The following is a 10,933-nucleotide window of genomic DNA, read 5'->3' as shown; positions in this document are numbered from 1 at the left end:
CATAAAGCTGAGAAAAACAGCAAATATTCACATTTGAAGAGATGGAACATTAGATCAACATTAGATCATTTGAAAAATTACTACAATTAATGCCAGAACAGGTGCAGATTAATTTCTGCCAATCGATTTGCAGCCCCAACTGAAAGCAACTTAGTTTGTGCTCTAATTTCCTCCACAGTAGGAACAGACTGAAACACAACACATCTAACAGATTGACTTTAATTACATCTTTTATTAAAACATGCTGTAAAAGAAATCTGAAAATAAATGAAACCCACAAACTAACTAACAGGCAATATTGCACTTGAATGAAAATGGAAAAGTTCCCACAAGGTCAAAGTGCTTCACTTGCTGTACATTAATGAAAAGGTGGAACAAATAAAAAACAAACAAACAAACAGAAACGTGACTAAAACACTTCTGACGACAGAACACAGGAAGGCTGCTTAAATGTTGTGAACACGACGACAGCACCACTTCAGCGGCCGCCTATAAACAACGATCAATATGACCAAAACTGTACACATCATGTCACACAGCTGAGAGGACAGCTGGAGTGTCTGACTCACTACAAGGACACCAAGACTTTTATTTGAGACCATTTTCAAACCAAACAGAAGTCAAATGCAACAAAACACAGGAGTGATGAGGTAACAGTTAAAAGCCAAAATCACTTGAATCCTCAGCAGAAGTTAAAAACATCAGCCTGTGAGGCTCACCTGTTGGACCCTTTGAAACGTCAGTAATTAAACCTGTCATTTACGGTTTCAGCAGTCGTGTGAGAGCACAAAACTGTCATCAAGACTTCCTGCTCAGAACACGTTTCAATTGCATAAAATTTCCCTTCTTAGAGAATATGGTGCACACGTTTCACAAATCAGGGGGGATCCTCCAGGAATCTTTAAACGGTCGGTCGCCATCTTTGTGTGAGCAAACAGCAGATCGAGCAACACATAAAACACACAGACGAGGGCCCGTCATAACAGCAGGAACGAAGCACAAGTGTCAACTCGGAACAACAGAGAGTGTGAGGACACGAGAGGACAGAACATCAACACTTTGACAGTATCGGACATTTGTGTTCCCACTTTGTCCGGGGGCCTCCTCTTTCTTAGATTTTCCAATTGCAGGATGGATGGGTTTAAAGTGGGGTGTGGTGGGGGGTTACTGTCACACAGCGAGGGGCACTAAGCCCGGGGAGGAGGCAGCGGGAGGGGCGGTGATGGCTGTCAGGTTGCCAGGTTTCAGTCCGTTCACGGTCCTGCTGCAAACAAACAGAATTACGTTAAACCAGGAAGGCCTCGGGTTGGCTGACATCATCACAACACCGAGGACAGCTGCTGCAGGCCACACGGCTCGAAGCGCCCAGCGGAGAACCGGCAGGTCGTCCTCGCTATCGACTGAATCTGTCCCCGTCTCGCACACTGAGGACACTGCGGCTGCTGATGACGTCTGTTAAATGTTACGTGTGTGTTGCTAAAAATGGACCTCGGCTGACTGACTGGTTAAACTGGTTTCTTGTTGGCTCGCAGTCGGGCTCTGACCTCCCTGGATGGTTTGAGTCATGACTCTGGAAAGTAAAGTGGAAATCAAAGCAGATTTTCCAGCCTGAGCTGCTATGATTTGATTTGAGTTTCTGTGACGACACTAAAGCGATTCTCCTCCTCTTAAACCTTAACTCCAGGAAAGATCATTTCAGTTCTTTTTTCTATAAAAATATATGCACAAGCATGCATAAGAACTGCTACAAGCATGTAAGTGTTAAATAAAGACATTTCAGATCATATTTGGTTCAACACTCGCCTCTGTTGTCTGTCATTATGGTTTCCTTCGTTACAGAAAGCGAGACGAAAGCCTTTGGCTGAAAGTGGATGGTTTATATAAAGAACTTCCTGCTCTGAAACCAGAGGGACAAGAACCTCGCTGTCATGAATGTCTCAGCGTCCACAGTCTGCCTCTGTACAGAGCAGAATCACTCAACACTGTCCCGGCTCACATCCGGGGGTTTGAGCGAAAGCCACATTTTGTTTTTTAAATCCAACATTGACCCATTAGCTTCTGCAGTCTAATTAGCAAAAGTTAGCATGCTAACACACTGAACAAAACAACTGCTTTGTCTGCATCAGCGTGTTAGCGTGTCACTGTGAGCATGTTAGCGTGTTAACCTGTTAGCATGCTGATGTTAGCCACTGGGCCAAAGCACAGCTTCATTCAGTATGAACTCGTGGACTCAGGCTGAGAGCCACAGACAGCAGAGACGTCTGCTGACAAAAGCTGTTGATTTTGGCCTTTTTAACAGGACATGTTGACAGAAATAAACATCTTATCCCATCACGCCTTAACACTGCTTTCACTTTTTGGTTGCCTGCTGTTTCCCCCGAGTTCATTTTTGGCAGCAGTTTCCCTCTCATCGAGTTTGTCTTCCTGACAAACCAAAAAGCTCTGTTTGTTTTAAAATTTGATGAATCAAGTCACACCATTAAACAGACAGGAAGCAGCTCTATCAGGTCAGCTTGGGGTTAAGAGGCAGCAGGAAAAGTCCAGCACCAATGCACCACCACCACCTCACGGTTATCTCTATGAGCTCTACAGGAGGAAAGAGGCTTGTTAAAACCATCAACTGCATGCATCCGCCCCAGCACACTCAGGTAACAGGTGGAGGAGCTGCCATTACCCAAAACCAACGCAGGGAACGTGACCATCTCTGTCCTGCTGGGACAAAATGCACACAGGTCTCAGACAGTCCTCCTTGGTCCACATCAGACACAATACACATCACATGATCTTATAACATGAACACACCTGAGACACCCAGTAAACACATCTGGACTGGAATCAGACTGTGAGGTTACGCCGCAAGATTCTTATCATAAACTATCCAATCAGTAATGACTAAGAGAGGAAAGACGCAGTGAAGGCAGGCGAGTCTCACTCACGCTTTGTCAAAGTATGACGTATGAAGGGACTGCGAGTAGTTTGCTGTGTTTGCGTTGAGCACGTTGCCGTTGTCCAGAGCGTACGCCTTCCTCGCTCTCTGGTCCTTGGCAAAGTTCCTGCAAGCTGCAAGCTTTGACTCCAGAGCCTGCGAGGAGACACGAACACAAAGATGATGAAGATGCTGATGCTGTCCTTTCCTGTGGAAAAGACGGGGACTTTCTGCATAAAGCCGGTGACGTGGCGGAAGACAAAGGGAGACCCGAAACCTGGAAACAGGAACTCAGAAGGAATGACTCACCCCGACTTTCCGGAGCAAATCACTGACGATGTTGAGGGCTGATATCCTGGCGGAGGGAGTCAGCGGCGAGTTGCTGCCGTATCCGTTTGAGAGCACTGTTGTCACAAAGAGCAGAGAGAAAGACGAAAAGGTGTGTTGATTTAGAGCTTTTCACTTATCGGATCTACATCTGTGTCTTCCTCATTCAGCCTCTGACTTCACAAAAACTGAGAGAGGAAACGAGCTGTAAACACAATACTGACAGCTGCCTGCTTAAACATCCAGCAGTTACAGAAGACACAAACGACTGAGTCCATACGCGAACAAAAGAAAACAGCAGACGGCATTTTAATGAGATGCAAAAAAACATGCACTCAAGGGAAGACGAGCTGCAGCTACCCGTTGGGTTGGCGAAGGCGTTGTCCAGACCTTTGCTCAGCGGGGTAGCAGGGAGGGAAAGCGAGGCCTGAACAGCAGAGTCCATCTTCACGTTGTCCTGCGTGGGCGAACTCGGAGCGGACATCCTGCTCACATCCGACTGCCTCTCCCGGACCGCCAGCTCCTGCCGCAAGTCTGCAACGAGAAACAAAACGATAAAATGTTCACACATCTATGGGAAGGCAGATATTTTTTACCACAGCGGATCACAGAGGAGGGGAGTGGCAGCAGCGGTATGTTAATGAGCTGAGGGCTCATTAGCAAAGCCTCGTCAATAATCACCTCTGGCTTCATCCTTTAATCTTTGCACGGAGACCAGAAGCGACTCCTTCTCGTCCAGCTCGCTCTCCAGGAAGGCGTTCCTCTCGATGGCCTGGTTCAGGCGCTGCTCGAAGTTCTCCAGAGACACGATCGTAGCCCTGAGAAAGAAGTTCAAAAGGAGGCAGGAAGTGAAGGAAGCAGCACTGAGGCTGTAAATGTAAATGTTAGGATCCTCTGGGGCCGCCTTCTACTGATGAATGATTATTCAAGTCTGAACAAGGGATCGATTTCTCAGGCTGGTGTGCGACCGCACCATTGATTTTAACCTTATACAAGACAGCAATTTATTGAACTTTAGCAAAGAGTTCCAAATGCAGCTCTGGCAAATGTTCAAACATATTGAATAAAGATCAGGAAGCAACTGGGAGGAACGACTTTGCCTCTGGTTAAGGTGTCACAATATGGTCTAACCTTTGAATAAAAAAAGAAATCAAACTCTCAGAGGAGAAACAGACATGCAGACTGTGCAGGAGTAATTTCAGGGCTTGTTGTGGCTTTTTGGACGATTTCAGGCAGACCTTTTCGCCCTCTCCAAGTCGTCATTGGACTGCTCGAGCTCTCGGACGTATTTGTGGAGCTGATCCTTGATGCTGCGGGTTTGGCCGAGGTCGTCCTCCAGCATGGAGATCTGCTTGTAGCTCTGCGAGTACTGCTGCTCCAGCTTGTCCTGAGGACAGAGATATGACAGAGAGACAGAGAGACATGACAGGATGAGGACACACAGCGCTTAGTGTCGGAGCTCGAACACGAGCGTCATTTCAGGACACGATGCGTCAGCTCCCGACACACACACACACACACCGCCTACACATCATCATCCACTGTTAGGCAGCAGATGTGCGGTGTGGCCCACAGACCCACCAGCTCGATACGTAACCCCGGGGCCCGGCGGGTCCGCATGTCTGACCTCCTTCTGCTGTTGCTGCACAGTCTGAATCAGGTGTAGCAGACTCAAAATGTCTAACAGTTAATGTGGATTTCATGCTGTGAGGTTTTTGTACGGTGGCCAACATTGGATGAAATGAAAGCGTGAGGAAACACGATCGCATGTTGAAAACAAAAAACAAAAACATCTGAAACATCATTTCTCCAGTTTTGTGTTTTCACAAAGCTTTGTTACACGACACATTTCACCAGATAAATAAATGAAATACTGTTTTCTACAGTGTTCTTGTGTTTTGATTTATTTTGAACGATATCGTTGTCTTTTGTGAAATCTTTTCTTTGTGCCAAAATGTCTTAAATATTGAAATACTATCTGTAATGTCTGTTGTGAATGTTTTGTTTCTAAAAACTGTTTTTTCTGAAACATTTATTGTAATAATGGGGCCAACAGAATTGATCTGATCCCTGCTGGATGAAACGTGAACACAGAAATGCACCACCCACGTCCCACCAGAAGTGTCTCATCGTCTGTTGTGTTTCATTCAAAGCTGCAGGTCCGCGAGAGAAAACAAACGAGGACCGAGTGCGGGTGGGTGCAGCAGCAGGAGGAGCTCAGCGGGACGACTGCTGCTCATATAAGACGACCACAAAAAACCACATCAAATATTCATGTGGAGGAGACACACGGAGACGCGCTGCGCTGGCTCGGAGCTTAACGTGTGGTCAAGCTTAGACCACTGATCAGCCAGGATTAACCGACAGGAGCACTGAAATGTCGGCTTCGGATTCCACCAATGGTTTTGGTGGTCGCCTGATGATTTCACTGCGGGTACCTTGAGAATTTCGACCTCATTCTTGAGTCTTTGGTTCTCAGACTGCAGGTCCTTCATGCGATGCTCGGCTTGGCCCAGCTGCGCCTCCAGCTCGGCCTCCAGCTCCCTGCTGCCCTCCTGAAACTCCAGCAGCTCCTCCTGGGCCTCCTGACAGCTGCAGGAAGACAGAAGAGAAGCCGTTAGACAAAGAGGCTGACAGAAAGAGGCTGCTGTGCAAGCCAGGTGCAGCCTGCCACCACTCCAACTACAATTCTGAGGTACTTTACTTGAGTACTTTCATCTTCTGCTTCATTCATCTTCTCCATCATGAAATAAGATGCAAAGCATTTATCTTCAGCAGATTCGTCATTCATCGTGACGAGGTGGTTATGTAAGGCTCTGCTGATATGACCATGGCTGAACACACTTGGACACACACACACACACACAGCTGTCTAAAAATGGCAAATGGAATAATCAACCACATCGTGAGCGAGAGCGCCGGAGGTGGCACAGAGCCAGAAAATCCATTTATAAACGCTTGTGTTCAGCCCACAGTGGAAACACTCAGCCTCGCTTTGACTGGCTGCAGGCCGGGTGCAGGCCAGGTTCAGGCTGGGTGCAGGGCGGCTGCAGGCCGGGTGCAGGGCGGGTGCAGGCCGGGTGCAGGGCGGGTGCAGGCCGGGTGCAGGGCGGCTGCAGGCCGGGTGCAGGGCGGGTGCAGGGCGGCTGCAGGCCGGGTGCAGGCCGGGTGCAGGCCGGGTGCAGGCCGGGTGCAGGCCGGGTGCAGGCCGGGTGCAGGCCGGGTGCAGGCCGGGTGCAGGCCGGCTGCAGGCGGCTGCAGGCCGGCTGCAGGCCGGCTGCAGGCCGGGTGCAGGGCGGCTGCAGGGCGGCTGCAGGGCGGGTGCAGGCCGGGTGCAGGCTGCAACTTCCTCTTCAGCAGCAGTTATTTCTCTCCATTCAAAATGCTGCGGTGCATCTGAATAGTTCAGCTTATTCCTGCTCATGTGACGCACAGTTTGATGATTCGTCGCGCCGGTTTTGTGAATAATTGCAGTAAATGCATGAAGGTGTCAGATCAGTTCTCGTGTTATGAGGGTCTGGTGGTTTACAAACCAAACCAAAAGCCTGACTCACGTCTCATGTGGTCCTGGAGACAGGAGACAGGACCACATGAGACATGAGTCAGGCGATTTGACATGGCAGCTGGTGAGATGGTCTCTCGTTCTGTTTGAAGATTATTAAACCGACAGCCGCTTCCAAAGTCAAGAACGAACTTAAAAACTTAATTGTTGCTTCGACTGACAAGGAGGCTGATTGTCTGCAGACTCTTACATAACTGGGTGTTGGCCTGAGCTTTGATTGCTTCAGCGCAGGGTGTTGAGATTTCAAATGTAAGATCACATTTCATCTCGGTTGCAGTTATTTTCAGTAATAGCCTTTGGATCATTAAAAAGGTGAGTAATCGCTGTTACCTGATCCCACTGGAAGAGGGAACAACAAAAGACACACTGGAGGCTTTTGTGTTTAACGGGACACATGAGCTGAGTTTTCGCTGACTGTCCCCACATGAAGCTGTCTCAGAAGTGTCTCTGGATGCGCCGACGCTGCGTTTTCACTGAAAGGGTATGAATGGGCTTAGAAACAGCTGATCAAACGTTCCTGAGGCCTCAGAGCTGAACTCAACGGCACGAGCGTTTGGCTTATCAGGCTATCAGAAACACCTGAAACGCGACAGGACGAACCTCTAAGAGCCGCCTGCACTGACAGGGTTTGGGGAACTTCTGAGCTCCTGCTTCGGCGCTCTCTCAGCTCGGGAGGAACCGTGACTGACGTGAGCGTGAGGCGATTGGCTGAGCACATGAACCCCATGGTCGACCGCCATCTTTACAAACTCCGTGTGAAACGTCAGGTGTGAGAACAACAGCGTGGAACAAAACATGGACAAATAAACGTCCTTGTCGTGCAGAGGTGACGTTGCCGTGGCGACCGCCAACCTGCTCACGTCACCTCAGCATTCCAGCTGAAGGCATGCAGATGAATGACAGCACGGTACATACCTGTTCTTGTACTTGTGGGAAAGAGACTTCCAGAAGTCGATTTCCTCATCCTTTGAGGAGAATTTTGGTGTCGTATCCGCTTCCATGGCAACCAAATCTGGAGAGGAACGAATGAGGAAACGTAAAGCGATTACGGTCGACAAGTTGATTACGCAGAGCATCGAACGTACTGGACGATCCGCTGACATCAGAGTGCATCACGACAGAGAGAACTTCTGCAGCCTCCTCCTTCTGCCTGAAATCTCTCTGAGTCCATAATCTGGCTGCTCCCAGACTCCCAGAACCCCCAGAACCCCCAGAACCACATAATCCTGCTTTCCAGAGTTGGAACAAAACTGCATTTTCATTGTGATTAATGGCCCTCCTTAAGTTTAAAGACACGTCGGCTCAGCTCAGGCCAAAAATAAGAGCTGACTGACATAACGCTGACAGTCTGTGACTTCATTCAAAATGCAAAACACTTGCTTTACTTTAAGTGAGCGTTCGCATTCAGCAGTACATACGACCTGAGTTTTTATGTGGAGCATCTCATCACTTTATTTCCACTGGACCAGCCTGCACACTAACATTTCTTTTAGATTTGAAAGAAAACAAAGTTCCCAGAGGCAACATGGTGGCCCGAAGCCTCATTCATCACACTGACTCATAATTAGAGAGAAAACCCAGAAACACCAAACTATCTGTGAGCAGAAGATGTAGATGTAGTCCATGTTTCTAAGCTCTCTTTCACTCAAACAGGCTGCAGACACTGAGGACCCCAACACTGTCAGACAATGCCGGCTCAGGACAAAGCTGCATTGTCCTGTCTTTGAAACAGGGCTGCTTTGCTTTCCATTTTGTGTCCCCAGTGGAGTTAATGGGAAACAAAAGGTTATGGAGCAGGACGGTTAACCTGTAAAACACAACACACAGCCAACAGAGATACACTCACTTACCCACCAAGGCATACTTTAAGCCTTAACAAGGCTGACACCACTTCCATGGCTCAAAAATCAAAGCTGGAGCCAGTTAGCTGTAGTTAGCTTAGCGTGAAAATCAGAGGGGACGGTTGGCCTCGTTTCCCGGGACTTTAACACGTTAAATCTTGTTTAGCCCATACAAAATGAGAAATGTGAATTTGAGCCACACGAGCAGTTTCCTCCCAGAGAGATTATCTTCAACAAGCAACAGGGCTTCTTGTGTACAGAAACAAACGATGGGCTTAAAGCAGAGAGTCTCAGAAGACATTTAACTACACCATGTTGGACTTCTGAGTGTCCAAAAACCCTGAAGGTTACAGTACGAGAGCGACAGCACAGAGAGAAGAAGAAACAGGAAGGAGGTCAGCAACAGTCTGGCATCACATTAAAAAGACAACAAGAAATATTCAGCTAAAGTACTCGTACCACGCAGTGAGAATACTCTGCTACAAGTAAAAGGCCTGTATTCAAAACCTCAAGTATTATCAGCAGTATTTACTTCATGTATGAAAAATAAAAATACTCACACTGCAGTAAGACAACTTGCTGCGTAAAACGTTTCCTGTCAGTGTTTTACTGTTAAATCTGATGTGTTTGAATTAAAATGACTGACTGAGGGACGTTTGGGCTCACGTGAACAACATAACGTCCTGTTGGCTCGTTTCGCGTGCAGCAGTGCATCACATTCATGTGTTTGTGGCTTGAGTTTGCACTTAAGTGCAGTTCTTGATGAAGACACATTCCACCACTGAAGAGGGAAACCTGAACCCAAGTCAAACGGAAATCTTAACAACCATGACGGGAGCTCGGCTGACTTCTCCTGTGTGCTGCCCTACAAAACAATCCATTCTGTGATCCTCTGAATAATTCAGTTTCAGATTATACTGAACCGTGTCACCCAAAAGCCTTGAGGTAAATGTTATTACAGCAGAGGAAACAGCAACACAAGCCATACAGAAAGATTCATAATGAGGGCCTGGTGGACTTCCTAAGTAATAATAATAATAAAGAAAAAAAGGTTTCCTTTGTGTGAAGACATGAGTGAACATTGTTGCATATGGATCATGTATGAATCCATTATTTAAAGGGTGGATTAAATATGTGAACTTGTTTGTGAGACTAAAGTCACAAGACCACAGCTTAAAACCTTAATATTTACAGACATACTGGGAGGACATACAAGAGGATTCAGTCTGAAGGAGAGCTGATGACCCTGTTGAAGCTGACACCGATCATATGATGATCTGCTGGAAACAATCACCACCGTCCAACAAGCACCAAAACAAGCAGAATTCAACAATCGGCACTGAATTACAGCGTAATGAGGAACAGCGTAAACGACACCAGGATTAGCGACAGGAGGCAGAGAGATGATGCTGAGCTCAGCTGTCAAAACTGGGTGTGATGTGAAAACAAGCTGCGATCAGCCCGAGCCCGGCGACATGTTGGCTCTAGCGCTTTAGTTTGGCGGCTTTTCCACCAAACACGGAAGAAATCAACATTTTAACGTGCTGGGTACCTGAACATCGCCCCAAACAGTGACGTTTATCGGTCCATTGTGGTCTCTGGTGCGAGCTGCTGAAGCCGACCGTCTCCTCCGCCGTCTGCTGGTCTCTGCTGCCTCCGCTCCGCGGGCCTTTTAAAGGACGATGCACCCTAAATATGAACGCGGTCTTTTCTAATGTGAGTGGGAAAATAAACAGTTTTAGGGTGGATTTCCGCTGTGCTCGCTGCTTCACTGCTGCACACAAACTGCGCATGCGACGCAGTAAATGTTAAACTGGCACCACCTGCTGGGCGTCCAGTGCAACAGCGTTTGACTTTAGTGAACTTGAAATATTAAATTCACAAAACGTTCACATAATTAAACTCTTAGGATGTTGTTATGTAAATTAAGAGTGTAATGAACATAGCGTCTCTCAGGGCATTTGAGACCCCATTTCACGATCAAAAACATGTTAAAATATTCCAGGTGAGCTAAAGTTTTAGTAACAAGCCACGATTAAGAAATAGTTAATCAAATTTATAGGACAAAAAGTCTTTCGAAGTCAAAATTGTGATAGAGTAATGTAGTATGAAAAGTTGTGAGATAAAGAGTCAAAGCTATGTGATGAAAAAATACAAAATTTGCGATTTAAAAAGTCATTATTTTTTATCTTGCCATCTCTAAATTTGTGATCTGTGCTTCAGCCTGTTAACAACTCTGTATTATCTTATTTGGTATGTAAATATTGAAAATGTTGC

At 47.0% G+C, this 10,933-nt stretch overlaps 1 protein-coding gene across 7 annotated transcripts; it reads right to left on the bottom strand.

Moving 5' to 3' along the window:
* Positions 1-203: 203 nt before the first annotated feature.
* Positions 204-10,464, bottom strand: ndel1a (nudE neurodevelopment protein 1-like 1a). 7 transcript variants are annotated; one of them, XM_046377619.1, is made up of 10 exons: positions 10,209-10,464; positions 7,731-7,827; positions 5,692-5,845; positions 4,492-4,640; positions 3,935-4,071; positions 3,614-3,787; positions 3,236-3,330; positions 2,937-3,082; positions 2,675-2,709; positions 204-1,264 (listed from the first exon to the last, which is right to left on the bottom strand). In XM_046377619.1, the coding sequence occupies exons 1-10, from the start codon at positions 10,447-10,449 to the stop codon at positions 1,254-1,256; spliced, it is 1,239 nt and encodes a 412-aa protein (XP_046233575.1). In that variant the 5' UTR covers positions 10,450-10,464; the 3' UTR covers positions 204-1,253. The 7 variants fall into 7 exon arrangements, with proteins under 7 accessions (XP_046233575.1, XP_046233577.1, XP_046233572.1 ...); XM_046377621.1 differs by having other exon boundaries at positions 204-1,261; XM_046377615.1 differs by lacking the exon at positions 204-1,264 and adding an exon at positions 1,581-1,897 and having other exon boundaries at positions 3,644-3,787.
* Between the last annotated feature and the right edge of the window lie 469 nt (positions 10,465-10,933).

Source organism: Scatophagus argus, chromosome 21 (genome assembly GCF_020382885.2).
Source record: "Scatophagus argus isolate fScaArg1 chromosome 21, fScaArg1.pri, whole genome shotgun sequence".
Classification (NCBI taxonomy): Eukaryota; Metazoa; Chordata; class Actinopteri; family Scatophagidae; genus Scatophagus; species Scatophagus argus.
Note: the sequence above shows the minus strand (reverse complement) of the source record. Positions and strands in the feature narration are given on the sequence as shown.

Bases quoted from the DNA above. Each gene is read 5' to 3' on its own strand.
- ndel1a (XM_046377614.1), bottom strand. From the start codon at position 10,449: ATGCGCAGTTTGTGTGCAGCAGTGAAGCAGCGAGCACAGCGGAAATCC. The intron at 5,846-7,730 runs GTATGTACCGTG...GTCTTCCTGCAG, and splicing joins TCCCACAAGTACAAGAACAG to CTGTCAGGAGGCCCAGGAGG. The intron at 3,083-3,235 runs GTGAGTCATTCC...GTCTCCTCGCAG, and splicing joins ATTTGCTCCGGAAAGTCGGG to GCTCTGGAGTCAAAGCTTGC.